Genomic DNA, 14608 nt, shown 5'->3' on the forward strand with positions numbered 1-14608 from the left:
GACATCAAAGGGGCAAGCAAGAGAAGTCTTAACTACAGGTAACTGAGTTCTGGGTCATGACCTTTCAGCTTTTTCTCTCCTTTAAAAGTGTGACAGATAAAAATTATTCAGATTTTAAGGAGGACTGGGCTCTTACTGAATTAATTAAATTTAGTGAACACAACACACACACACATAAACATATAAATTAACTCCTCAGAGGGATACTTATCAGAAGTAAATTCACATGAAGTATTAAAAAGAAAAGGAAAATGGAACAATCCAGTCTCATACCAAGTGGCCTACTGTATTAACTTCATACGTAACTGTCTTGGATAATTTTGAATTCTAGGTGAGTTTTTGCTATAAGAGTGTTCTGCACTTTGGCCTTTCACATGCATGGCATTCTCTGCTGTGTGTACAGTCATGTCCACAGTTACGCTTGTGTACAGCCCTAAGTGGCCAAGTGATAATGCTTTAGGAGTGTGATCTGTGATGCACAACACGTGAACCTGTAATTGCTACTTCCAAGGAAGGGCCTGTTTACTCCAATACAGTTGTTACCACTGTGTCAGCTGGCGTGGACTCCACCATGGCAGATGGACATCTCTCAGAATGGATGGGGGAGGAGAGGGCTTTCAGCTGATTAAAGCATCTGAAAGCCCTGAGGCCGCTATGCTCTACCTACCCCTCCTCCTGCCCCTTCGCCAAGGCTAATTGGATTGACTCTTTTTTTTTTTTCTCTCTTTCACCAAAAGCCCTTACATTGCCCTTTTGTGACACATTTTCTCCTCTGAGCTACTTGTGACATAACCTTTCAATGATTCTACCTTGTTGAAGGAACTGGGGACAAAAAGAGGCTGATGAAGGGGGCTCTGCATATTACTGGGATGGTGGCACACCACAGGCTACCATGAAGGTGTTAAAAATTTTTTTTAAAGCCTGAAAGCATTGCTGCAACAACAACAAAAAATTTAATTTCTCAAGATTAAGAGAAGAATTCAGTTACTTCTTAAAGAAGTGGCTTAGTAAGGCACTAATTTTACAGCACAAACTAGAAGTTGTAGGTGTGGGTTCTGGAACCACGCTCCATGGGTTTGAATTCTGGCCCTGCCAGTCACTAGCTGAGTGAGCCCAGGCAAGTAACCCAGTCTTCTTGCACCTCAATGTCCTCAGCTGCCTACTAGGATTGGGAGAATAAAATGAGTTAATCCATGGAAAGCATTTTGTAATCCATGGAGAGAGTATGTCTGATTTGGTAGGCAGCCAGTAAAAGCTAAATGTTTTTGTTACTACAACAAAGCATTTTTATTTACAATCTATACACTAGTTACTTTGAAAATTAATAAAGGCATTATCCCAAAGCAATACATATTAAACAAAAAGATGAGGAAACTGAAGATAAAAGAGGACAAAACCTCATTAAGAGGATGAGAGAAGTACTGTACATTACCCGGGACAGGAATGTGTGTAGTATAAACCCCTAACACCTTCGGGGTTATATGGTTCTGTCTAATAAAAGGACGTATGCGGATTTTTCTTAAGACACAAAACTTCTAAACCATTGGATTCTAAGTTATTTATTACATGGATGCTTAAATTGGGAGAAGCAAAGAGCAAATCAATTACTTTAGTTTTAAAAAAGATCAGAAAATGACAAAGTCATGGAGATGGAAGCCAGATCAGTGGGGATGGGGGACTAGCGGGGCAGACGAGGGAGAGCATTGATGGAGTAGTTCTGTATCCGGACTGCAGAGGTGGTTACACTGTGATGGCATAAGCTACACATACACACACACTGTACTGATGCCAGTTTCCTGGTTTTGATGTTATGTGACAGTTATGTCAGATGTAACCATGAATGGAAACTGGGTGAAGGGTATAGGGGACCTCTCCTTACTATTGTTGCAACTTACTGTGAATGTATAAGTTATTTCACCATAAAAAGGTTTTCAAAAATCAGAAATATGTTTCAAATGGGATATTACTTACACTGCCATAAAAATATTATTGCGTGGTTGGCTTGAATTTTTACCTTTTCTTCAAAGAGTTATATTCCTTAAGATAATTTTAAGTACTTGTATGTCCCCTCAGCAGATACTACAAATCTTGAGATCTTGCCATACCTCTTAATTTTAGAGACCAGAAAATTTAAAATGTTAAAGTTTTTATTACATACTTTCATTTTCCTTCTGTACCCAGGCTCTCACTTTCCTGACCAGTATAGGCAAGCCAATTCTGATCCTCTCAAATTCCTGCTAATCCACGATCAACTGTCTGCCACTCTCTCTGTCCTTGTAGAAGCAGTTTCAATGCTGAACTCCCTTGATTTATATCAATATATCGGGGTTACCGTCTGTAACAAGATGTTATTTATGTACAGTGATGTTCTGTCTTTTTCTTCCTCTAATGCTGAGCATGTGAAATCTCTTATGTCTCTCAAAAAGGCGAGCATTGAGTCCATCTGATTTATCTGACATTCCAGCTACAAGGATATACATTTCCATTACACAATAAGATGGGAGCTAGTCCAGATTTTTGTAACACTAACCAGAGGGGTGTGTGTGTGTGTGTGTGTGTGTGTGTGTGTACTTTCTCACCTCTCAGCTGATTTATAAACCTGGTGGCTGCCTTTTGTTTGCTGCAATCTGCAAGCTGCCTTTACCCTGCTTCCAGCAGGGAGTTGCTCTGACTGGGTGGGGCACAGGCACGCACCTTTCATCTGCACGAAGTCGAGCTGGTGGATGGACTGCAGCAGAGGGCTGTTATCCAGACTCAAGTCGAAGTCCGTGGTCATCCTGGGAGTGAGTGTGCCTTTCCCCCACTGATCCTCAGTCAGGTGCACTCTCCTTATGAGGGCGTCAGAAATCTATTCAAACAAAGAGCATAGCCTAAGAAATACAACCCCACACTGGGCACCCAAATGCTCTTTGGCTCTCCCAGAGTGCTCCACCAAGTGCCTTGGGACCCACATCCTTCCTGTCTCTATGCAGGCAGCGAGGAGCTTCTGATGATGAGAAAAACCTGTGATTTATCGTGAAAATCTGAATACTTCTGGGACTCAGAGGGATCACTATATATAACTAGAAGCTGTTAGTTGCTCTATTATATCATCTGGATACATGATCATGCTATTTATGACTGATTAGTTAAAAGCCAACAACATTCAGTAGTGATATGTTAGCAATTAGTGAAATCCACTAGCACCAACAATCATAGGTTTCTGATATGAGCTACGGGTATCATGTCAAGACCTAAGACCTAATGACTTTTATTAAGTGGTTCAGAGAGGTTGCATATGATCATCTGTAACACAGGATTTCCTGTATGTCATCTTCATGCATGATCTCATTCTTTGGTAGAGGACTTTTTCATTTCTTATATTTGGGCACCCCCCTCATCATTCTTGGCCAGTTTGGTAGAATGTTAGTTGAAAGGAAGCTACATGTTCCTTAATCAAAGGTCCATTAATCACTGGGATCAAAAGTTAAGTAAAATTTAGCTGACATCACAGCATGTCATTAAAGCAACACTAAAGAAACCATGAGACATCCAAACAATGAAAAAATTTCACTCTGTTTGGGAAATCACTGACTTGCCAGAAGGAGATGTAAAAAAGGGAGAAACGTGTATACTTACATTTCTGACAAAACTGTCCAAGATATTAGTAAAGGGACCCAGTTCTTATGCAAGGTAATAAGTTTGCTTTGGAGGAACTTAGAGGGAATTATGTTTTCATGATCAAACATAAACAAAAACAAATTTAAAAAGCCTTTTCAGTCTTGTAGCCCATGATGGTAGAGTCTTCTGAGAAGCAGTGAAGTTCCAAAGGCACCCACACCCATATGGCAACACAAAGGTGGGTTCCACTGTGGAACGTCCCATACCCAGCTAGGTCTGTTGGGAGTCTGGCCTTGACATCATAGAGTCAGTCTCACGGAACACTGAGAATCTGAAGCAGAAACTAGTTGACACTTACCTGCAAAAAGCCACTAGGATCATTTTCCTTAATCACCTCCAGGCAGTACTCCATGAGACCCGTGGTCTGGCGCAGTTTCACTGTGCAGTGAGAGATCTGATCTCGAACCACCTAGGATTGATGAGACAACAGAATGGTCCAAAGCGGCAGAGCATAGAAAAGAAAGCAAACTAGGACTTTGGAAAACTTCTTCAAACCAGAATCCAAGAGCATCATGAAGTGGAACTCAATTTATGAGAATTTTCTGTGGCAGCGTCTGCTGGAAGACCCATTGGATAACGGCTCTTACGGGGCGGGATCTGTTACAATGGAGCCATCAGAGAGGCACACGGCTGTTGGGCCTCTGGGAAGCTGGTTACCTTGGTGCCTCAAGGGACATCTTGGTTCCATCACAGGTCTCCATCACTCCCCTCTCTGGGAGCTGCTCTAAGTGGGAGGTCATGGGAGGGTCTGTTAAATGACTGAGTGGCCGGAGGTGTAGCTGTAGCGTCTGTTCTGTGACACAGCCACCCACCATCTTTGCTCACCCTCTACCTGTCCCTTCTAAAGAGCAGATATCACCATCGGAACCCAGATCCTCTCTTGTTCTGATTCTCTTTTCCCTGAGTGGGTGGTAGGGTAAGCCTAGAAGTGGTTGCTGAAAGACAAAGAGCTAATGACAGCGAGTCAGACAAAGACGGATACACAATCAAGTTATAATCTACTTAGCATCACTCACTGCCTCATTTGGGAAAGCAGTTTTAAAGGCTATTTGCTCAGTGATGAGTCTGCCTGACCTAGAGAGGTATCTCTCTGAACATGCAGGTTCTGCCTCTGGGAAGTTATCTTTGCGTGTCAAGTGCATGACACTCCTTGAAAAATTTCTTTCTTTAGAAATGCTTGTCTTCTGTGTCCCTGCTCAGTGACCCAAATCCTGAAGCAGGTTTTGAAGCATAGAACTGAACAAGGGCTTTCTAGGAACCTATTACTCACCTTGGCAAAAGCCTCAAAGAAACCCCCCAAATCCCCACAGCATTCTGGATTTTATGGGTAATAACTAAAATGGGCTTTAATAATAATTATTTAAAAACTTTCCCTTATTCCTTGTTCAGTTTTGATTATAAATTTATTTTCCATGAAAGACGATTACATCCTGTTTCAAAAACAACAGGAAGATAGGTTTTAAAAAAGCAAATAGTCTCACTACTCCAATGCAAATTTTTAAAGAATTTGGTGTTTCCTTTTAGTTTTTCTCCTTTGAACTAGATTTAGTTATAGTTGCAATTACAGTATGTGACAATTTCACCTCTTTCCCATTTAACACCATATCATGGGCATTTTCTGTGTTGCCACCATCAAAAAATGTTACTGACTACAAAAATACTGTATTGAGTGGGTTAAATTTATTTAACCTTTTTTTTTTTAGTTTTTTATTTTTTAAATTTTAAAATCTTTAATTCTTACATGCGTTCCCAAACATGAACCCCCCCTCCCACCTCCCTCCCCACAACATCTCTCTGGGTCATCCCCATGCACCAGCCCCAAGCATGCTGCACCCTGCGTCAGACATAGACTGGCGATTCAATTCTTACATGATAGTATACATGTTAGAATTCCCATTCTCCCAAATCATCCCACCCTCTCCCTCTCCCTCTGAGTCCAAAAGTCCGTTATACACATCTGTGTCTTTTTTCCTGTCTTGCATACAGGGTCGTCATTGCCATCTTCCTAAATTCCATATATATGTGTTAGTATACTGTATTGGTGTTTTTCTTTCTGGCTTACTTCACTCTGTATAATAGGCTCCAGTTTCATCCATCTCATCAGAACTGATTCAAATGAATTCTTTTTAACGGCTGAGTAATACTCCACTGTGTATATGTACCACAGCTTTCTTATCCATTTATCTGCTGATGGACATCTAGGTTGTTTCCATGTTCTGGCTATTATGAACAGTGCTGCGATGAACATTGGGGTACACGTGTCTCTTTCAATTCTGGTTTCCTCAGTGTGTATGCCCAGCAGTGGGATTGCTGGGTCATAAGGTAGTTCTATTTGCAAGTTTTTAAGGAATCTCCACACTGTTCTCCATAGTGGCTGTACTAGTTTGCATTCCCACCAACAGTGCAGGAGGGTTCCCTTTTCTCCACACCCTCTCCAGCATTTATTGCTTGCAGACTTTTGGATCGCAGCCATTTAACCTATTTTTGACAAAGTTCTTTCTAATTTTTTGACAGTTAATTCATTCAATACTGATCTTCTCTTAATTATTTTATTGTAATAAAATATATATAACATATACCTTAAACCATTTTAACTATTTTTAATTGGATAATTCTGTGGCACTAAGGAAGTTCACATTGTTATATAAACCATTACCACCAACTATCTCCAAAACTTTTTGTTCTTCCCAAACTGAAGCTCTGGACTTATTAAACAATAACTCTACATTCACCCCTCCTCCCAGCCTCCGGCAACCACCATTCTACTTTCCGTCTCTGTCAACCTGACTACTCTAGGTACCTCATCCACGTGGAATCACACAGTATTTGTCCTTTCGTGACTAGTTTATTTCTTTTATGTAATGTCTTCAAGGTTTATTCATGTTGTAGCTTGTGTCAACATTTTTGTCGAGACTGAATAATATTCCATTATATGTGTATACTACATTTTGTTTATCCATTCATCTGCTGATGGACATCTGTGTTTCTTCTGCCTTTTGGCTATTTTGAATAAACTTATGAACATAAGAATACAAATATCTGGGTGAGAGTCTGTTTCACTTTTTTTTTTTAGGGAGGGGGTGGTTCATATACCCTGAAGTGGAATTACTGACATGTATGGTGACTCTATTTTAATTTTTTTTGAGAAATCACCATACTACTTTCCACAGTAGCTGTATCACTTACATTCTCACCAACAATGCACAAGGGTTCCAATTTCTTTACATTCTCACCAACACTTATCAGTCTGTTTTTTTTTTTTTTCCCAAATAGTAGCCATTCTCTCGTGGCTCAGTTGGTAAAGAATCCACCTGCAATGTAGGAGACCCCGGTTTGATTCTTGGGTTGGGAAGATCTGCTAGAGAAGGGATAGGTTACCCACTCCAGTATTCTTGGACTTCCCTTGTGGCTCAGCTGGTAAAGAATCTTCCTCCAATGTGGAAGACCCGGGTTCAATCCCTGGGTTGGGAAGATCCCCTGGAGAAGGGAAAGGCTACCCACTCCAGTATTCTGGCCTAGAGAATTCCATGGGGTCACAGAGAGTCAGACACAACTGAGTGACTTTTGTTTCTTTCCCATCCTAGTGGGTGTGAAGTGGTATTTCACTGTGGTTTTGATTTGCATTTCCCTAATGACTCATAGGGCTTACCTGGTGGCTCAGAAGGTAAAAAAGCTGCCTGCAATGTGGGAGAACTGGGTTTGATCCCTGGGTTGGGAAGATCCCCTGGAGAAGGCAGGAGAACCCATTCCAGTATTCTTGCCTGGAGAATCTGCACAGACAGAGGAGCCTGGCGGTCTGCAGTCCATGGGGTTGCAGAGTCGGATATGGCTGACTGACTAAGCACAGCACAGTTTCTCATAATCTTGAGCATCTTTTCATGTACTTATTGTATATCTTATTTGGCAAAAAGTCTGTTCAAGTCATTTTCCCATTTTGAAATTGGGTTGTTTGTTTTTGTTGTCTTTTGACAAGAATTTGCAAATTTTCATGAAGTCCCAATTTGTCTACTTTTTCTTTTGTTGCCTATGTCTTTGATGCCATATCCAAGAAATCATTGCCAAACCCAGTGTCATGAAGCATTTGCCCTATGTTTTCATCTAAGAGTTTTATAGTTCCAGTTCTTACTTTTCAGTCTTTGATTCATTTCAGGTTAATTTTTTGTACATGGCTTTCGGTAACTGTCCAACTTCATTCTTTTGCATGAAGATAGTTTCCCACCGTCATTTGTTACTAAAACTACCTTTTCCCCGTTGCATGGTCTTGGAACCTTTGTCAAAAATCACTTGACCATGTATGTGAGAATTTACTTCTGGGCTTTATTCGATTTCCAGTGGTCTTCTGTCTATCTTTATATTAGTACAGTATTTTGTAGCTTTGTAGTACATTTTGTAATCAGGAAGTGTGAAAACTCCAATTCTGCCCTTCTTTTTCAAGCTTGTTTTGGCTATTTGGAGTCTCCTAATATTTTGACAGATGATTTGTTATTGCTTTTTAAAATAAAAAAATAAAACGTAGGATTTAAAATCTCTTTATTGGAATTGGTGAAAGAAACCAACTTTGATGTGAAGATTGTTTTGTGATTTTGATTAGGGGGAAAGATCACTTTTAAGTCCACTGGTTGATTTATTTTCTCCTAACAAATTTGGAAAACTCAGCAGTGGCCACAGGACTGGAAAAGGTCAGTTTTCATTCCAATCCCCAAAAAAACGCAATGCCAAAGAATGCTTAAACTACCGCACAATTACACTCATCTCACATGCTAGTAAAGTAATGCTCAAAATTCTCCAAGCCAGGCTTCAGCAATACGTGAACTGTGAACTTCCTGATGTTCAAGCTGGTTTTAGAAAAGGCAGAGGAACCAGAGATCAAATGGCCACCATCTGCTGGATCATGGAAAAAGTAAGAGATTTCCAGAAAAACATCTATTTCTGCTTTATTGACTATGCCAAAGCCTTTGACTGTGTGGATCACAATAAGCTGTGAAAAATTCTGAGAGAGATGGGAATACCAGACTACCTGACCTGCTTCTTGAGAAATCTGTATGCAGGTCAGGAAGCAACAGTTAGAACTGGACATGGAACAAAAGACTGGTTCCAAATAGGAAAAGGAGTATATCAAGGCTGTATATTGTCACCCTGCTTATTTAACTTATATGCAGAGTACATCATGAGAAATGCTGGACTGGAAGAAACACAAGCTGGAATCAAGATTGCCAGGAGAAATATCAATAACCTCAGATATGCAGATGACACCACCCTTATGGCAGAAAGTGAAGAGGAGCTAAAAAGCCTCTTGATGAAAGTGAAAGAGGAGAGTGAAAAAGTTGGCTTAAAGCTCAACATTCAGAAAATGAAGATCATGGCATCCGGTCCCATCACTTCATGGGAAATAGATGGGGAAACAGCGGAAGCAGTGTCAGACTTTATTTTTGGGGGCTCCAAAATCACCGCAGATAGTGACTGCAGCCATGAAATTAAAAGACGCTTACTCCTTGGAAGAAAAGTTATGACCAACCTAGATAGTATATTCAAAAGCAGGGACATTACATTGCCGACTAAGGTCCGTCTAGTCAAGGCTATGGTTTTTCCTGTGGTCATGTATGGATGTGAGAGTTGGATTGTGAAGAAGGCTGAGCGCCGAAGAATTGATGCTTTTGAACTGTGGTATTGGAGAAGACTCTTGAGAGTCCGTTGGACTGCAAGGAGATCCCACCAGTCCATTCTGAAGGAGATCAACCCTGGGATTTCTTGGGAAGGAATGATGCTGAAGTTGAAACTCCAGTACTTTGGCCACCTCATGTGAAGAGTTGACTCATTGGAAAAGACTCTGATGCCGGGAGGGATTGGGGGCAGTAGGAGAAGGGGACGACTGAGAATGGGATGGCTGGATGGCATCACGGACTTGATGGATGTGAGCCTGAGTGAACTCCGGGAGATCGTGATGGACAGGGAGGCCTGGTGTGCTGCGATGCATGGGGTCGCAAAGAGTTGGACACGACTGAGTGACTGAACTGAACTGAACTGAACTGAACATCTAGTATGTTTCTGTCAAACTAACACCACTGTCTGTTGGTCTGGGCTCAATTTATATTTTCGTTTTATTATTTTACTTTAAACTCAGGAGGTAAAGAAAGGTTAAGTTTCTGCTTCTTGGGGAAAAAGAAAACATCCATAAGTTAAGCACTTAAAAAAATGCAATGGAGGGGACCTACAGCTATCATACTACTCATCTCTGCTATATGACACTTGACTAAATTGTTCCCAGAAAGTGTTTTTACATTTTAGCAGCCAGTGCATCAATGCTGCTAGGTAGCAGAAACCTCAGCAGTCACCTTTCCCTTTCCCAGTGGCATTTGCCCTAGGACTATATAGAAGTGACTAGTACTAAAATTCTGAATAACAAGCACAGGCTGGATCTGAGCACTACAACCCAAAGTAAGCCTCCTTTTGAGGCGAAAAACACTGAACTGTGTTTACTTGCCAGAACATTCAGCTCAATGATAATTTTATGACCAAAATGTGCTGAAATAAATATATTACTTAGGCCTCATAAAATTCTATGTCTGCCTCTATAAATTTCCTTCTCAAGCAAGGTTTATTTGGTGCCAAAGGAGCTGTGGGAGTGCTGGGGGCTCTGATTACTCTTAAGAAGCTTCATTGTTGTGCTGCCAAAGAGTCTGTGAGTTTCAGGAGTGTTTGCTGTTGGCTCCTGAATTCCATGGTTCAAGCTTCTTGGAAGGACTCAATATCCTGCTTGGCTCGCAACTCCCACTGTTGCTATAGTGCATGCTGGTTCATTTTTAAAACATTTTAATCAAACATTTTGCTATGATCACTGTAACCTGTGATAAAATTCACTGTTAAAAATGAAACAGTGGGGTTCCCAGAAGTAGCATTTTTGGGTATTTTATAATTAACTTTTAGTTTCTCAATTAATCTAGCAAGATTTCCCATATTATGGCAATCAGCCAGATAATTAAATCTTTTAAGAGTATAAATATTTTTTTCTGTGAGTGTCTTCATTCAGCTTTCTTACTTGCTACCTTCTACACTTTGTGTTATTTCTACTTATCAGTACTATTTACTTCTACATTATATATTTTTTAATGAAAAACAATTGGTAGGAAGTCAGGCCATGTCACTTTTTCTTTGAGTTCTCTATTTCTTTGCAGTGGCCCTGATGCTCTGGAGAAACCCTTGGCACTGTGTTTTCAGCTGGCTGGATTTAAGGAGTTTCTAAGGAAATGTACATGTTGCAGGAGTGACATGAATCAGTTCAGTTGCTTAGTCATGTCCGACTCTTTGTGACCACATGAATTGCAGCATGCCAGGCCTCCCTGTCCATCACCAACTCCTGGAGTTCACCCAAACTCATGTGCATCGAGTTGGTGATGTCATCTAGCCATCTCATCCTCTGTCATCCCCTTCTCCTCCTGCCCCCAATCCTTCCCAGCATCAAGGTCTTTTCCAATGAGTCAACTCTTCACATGAGGTGGCCAAAGTACTAGAGTTTCAGCCTCAGCATCAGTCCTTCCAATGAACACCCTGGACTGGTCTCCTTTAGGATGGACTGGTTGGATCTCCTTGCAGTCCAAGGGACTCTCAAGAGTCTTCTCCAACACCACAGTTCAAAAGCATCAATTCTTCGGTGCTCAGCTTTCTTCACAGTCCAACTTTCACATCCATACATGACCACTGGAAAAACCATAGCCTTGACTAGATGGACCTTTGTTGTCAAAGTAATGTCTCTGTTTTTTAATATGCTGTCTAGGTTGGTAACTTTCCTTCCAAGGAGTAAGCGTCTTTTAATTTCATGGGTGCAATCACCATCGGCAGTGATTTTGGAGCCCAGGAAAATAAAGTCTGACACTGTTTCCACTGTTTCCCCATCTATTTCCCATGAAGTGATGGGACCGGATGCCATGATCTTCGTTTTCTGAATGTTGAGCTTTAGGCCAACTTTTCCCCTCTCCTCTTTCACTTTCATCAAGATGCTCTTTAGTTCTTCCTCACTTTCTGCCATAAGGGTGGTGTCATCTGCATATCTGAGGTTATTGATATTTCTCCCAGCAATCTTGCTTCCAGCTTGTGCTTCTTCCAGCCCAGCGTTTCTCATGATGTACTCTGCATATAAGTTAAATAAGCGGGGTGACAATATACACCCTTGATGTACTCCTTTTCCTATTTGGAATCAGTCTTTTGTTCCATGTCCAGTTCTAACTGTTGCTTCCTGACCTGCATACAGATTTCTCAAGAGGCAGGTCAGGTGGTCTGGTATTCCCATCTCTTTCAGAATTTTCCACAGCTTATTGTGATCCACACAGTCAAAGGCTTTGGCATAGTCAATAAAGCAGAAATAGGAACTAGGAAATAGTCTTCCAGTCTTCATGTGTGTTAAGGTCTAAACCAGCTCTTAGAGGACAGTTAATTAATCTGTGGTCCATAGTTTCAGAGAAAGCCTTCAAAATTTTATCAGCAGTCACCATCTGTTTTGGATGGCAAATCCTATTGATCACTTGAAGAGTTTTATTTTGTTAAGTGGCAAATTTATAAAGGTCGTTTTTGGGGGGTCAAGATATGATACTGTACTTATTTGGAAAAGGAGAATTTGAGAACAGACTGTATGTCTCTTTGAATGCTTAGACTTTTTAGTAGCAGAGGGTAACCCATGACAGCTGATATAGTACAAATGTGAAATTTTGTTCAGTCTGTCCAACTGTATTTTCCACTGCATCTTGAACAGGTCAGTCTCCCATCACTCAGCTCAGGTGATACAAAGAGCAGCTAGAACTGAGATTAATTAAGGGGAATTTCATAATTTTATCCAAATTTCATCTGTCCATCTTACATGTGGCTCTTTAAAATTTTTTCTTCAAATCTTCTTTTTAATAAATACTTTTCTCATAGTATTTTCTCTCATCGTGGGGTCCGGAGAGACATCACTGTTGAATTTTTAGTCTAAGTAAATACCAACATTCTCTCAATGTTTCAAGACATTCTATCTTAATATAGATTTCCATCACTGTTTAAAACAATTTCCTCTAAGTATAATGCAATTCTTTTTTGTTTTTCTAAGATATAAGTACTTTCAAGAAACAAACTTGAAGAATTTATTCTACACAGGTCCCTTTGGTCAGTGGGGATAGTTTTCTCTATGTGTTCCATAATGTCCTGTCTCAAGATGACTAACTGATACTTGGAATTGACTCACTGGTGATTTTTGGTGAAGTGCTTTGACCAATAGATTCATCTAGTAAAATAAATAATTCTCTTGATTTTCCCCTAGAGTAAAATATTATCTCCTATATTATCATTACATTCATTGAAACTTAGGGACACTTAATGAAGAGCATTTTAAACTTCTTACACACCACCATTCTCCCACATGGCTTATGGAAATATGCAAACATTTCCCCCATTCTCTTGATACTGTCTTCTGTAGCAGTATTATTAATTTAACCACCTCGGCGACTAGTCATTTCAAAGACGAATCTGATGCTTTGAGTTTTAATCCATAAAAGGATCATTTAGGCCTATTAAGTAAATAAAACACATGCCTGTCTTTCAGTAAGGCTTGAGATTTTAACAGTAAAACAGTGAACTTTCAGTCTCAGAAGTGTGAATGACAATAAGCATTGAGTGGAATATCCAAAGCATGCTCTTAGTGCATAGAATACTGTATCCTTGTACAGAGAAGTTAATGAAGGAAGAAATACAAGCCGTTTGGAGAGAGAAGCATCCTGATGTGGCCCCACATACACAGGAGAACATTTATCATGTACAGCGTCCCACAATAAAAGTGTTACATCCAGTCTGGTGGTGTTTTGTAGGATGTGAGAAATGGTTTAGTCCATCATCTGTGAAGTATGCTTTAATTGCCTTCTGGAGCTAAGTGTGTCTTTCATATATGGACTCAGGCAAAGCACATTAAAGAAGTTCTGTGACTGCCCTTCACTGTCATTACCAGAGTGGGTCAAGGGTGTTCAAAGGCATGTCCCTGAATCATGGTGAGCTCCAGGTGTATGCTGTGGCATCCTGGTGATTCCACGGGCAACTTGGGCACTCTGTTTCTTACAAGCCCTCTATGGATTTTGCTTCTACACGTGGGAAGCAGAGGACCATGGAGTTTGCCAAATGAATTCCCAATTAATGATAGGCTTATCATCAATAAATAGCTCTGGTTAAATTATTAGAGTGGTCCCCAAAAAAGTTCTGCTGAGGGCAGTCAAAAATTTTAAGTGTTCCAGTATGCCTAAATTTTTTCAAAGTCTTCACTGTAAAGAGCTAATGGAACGTCTTGCCAGTAGTTTTATTGTAATTGAGTGGACTTTTTAGTTTGTTGCTTTTCTTTCTAGTAATGACTTTTAACAGTCAAATCCTACCTAATTATTTTTAAATTCTTTGTGAGCTTGGGCAGACCTTTCCTTCCCTCCTACCTCTATTCCTCCTGCCTCCCTCCCATCTTCTTTTCCTTCCTTCCTCTTCTCTCTCTTTCTCTCAACCTGATCAAAGGATTATTTACCTATTATGAAGCTGACAAAATGGCTAAAGTAAGCCGATAATATCCCTAGTGTAAATCTGTACTATTAATAATATGCCCATATAATTAATTCTTTTTTTTTGCTAACATAATGGGAACAAACAGCAAATACATGGTAAATAATAACAAAGATAATAATGACAATCATGATAATGAGTCTAACAAAACCCAATTGGATTCAAAATCAAGCATTCTATAGACAATTACAACTGGGACATGGAGGCCCTCTATAAAAGTAGACGCTCTAATAAGCAGTAAGTTTTATCATTTTTATCATTATCTCTCAGCATTCTCACTGAGTAATGTCATTGGTATGTTAACTTACCAACCACACACGGAAATTAAAGATTAGATTTTTTCAGAATGTATTTGAATAACTATAACTACTTTTTTTTCTTTAAGAGGATC

The 14608-nt window shown here is 40.1% G+C and overlaps 1 protein-coding gene across 9 annotated transcripts in view; it reads right to left on the reverse strand.

Annotated features, from left to right (window-relative positions):
* TRIM9 (tripartite motif containing 9) overlaps positions 1-14608 on the reverse strand; it is a 122296-nt gene that overhangs the window by 31569 nt on the left and 76119 nt on the right. For all 9 annotated transcript variants that reach the window (XM_069596146.1, XM_069596144.1, XM_069596149.1 and 6 more), the window contains exons 4-5: positions 3959-4069; positions 2695-2848 (exon numbers count right to left, since the gene is read on the reverse strand). In XM_069596146.1, coding sequence (XP_069452247.1) covers positions 2695-2848; positions 3959-4069 — 265 coding nt within the window. The remainder of the gene's footprint in view (positions 1-2694; positions 2849-3958; positions 4070-14608) is intronic.

Source organism: Ovis canadensis, chromosome 7 (assembly GCF_042477335.2).
Source record: "Ovis canadensis isolate MfBH-ARS-UI-01 breed Bighorn chromosome 7, ARS-UI_OviCan_v2, whole genome shotgun sequence".
NCBI classification, from domain to species: Eukaryota; Metazoa; Chordata; class Mammalia; order Artiodactyla; family Bovidae; genus Ovis; species Ovis canadensis.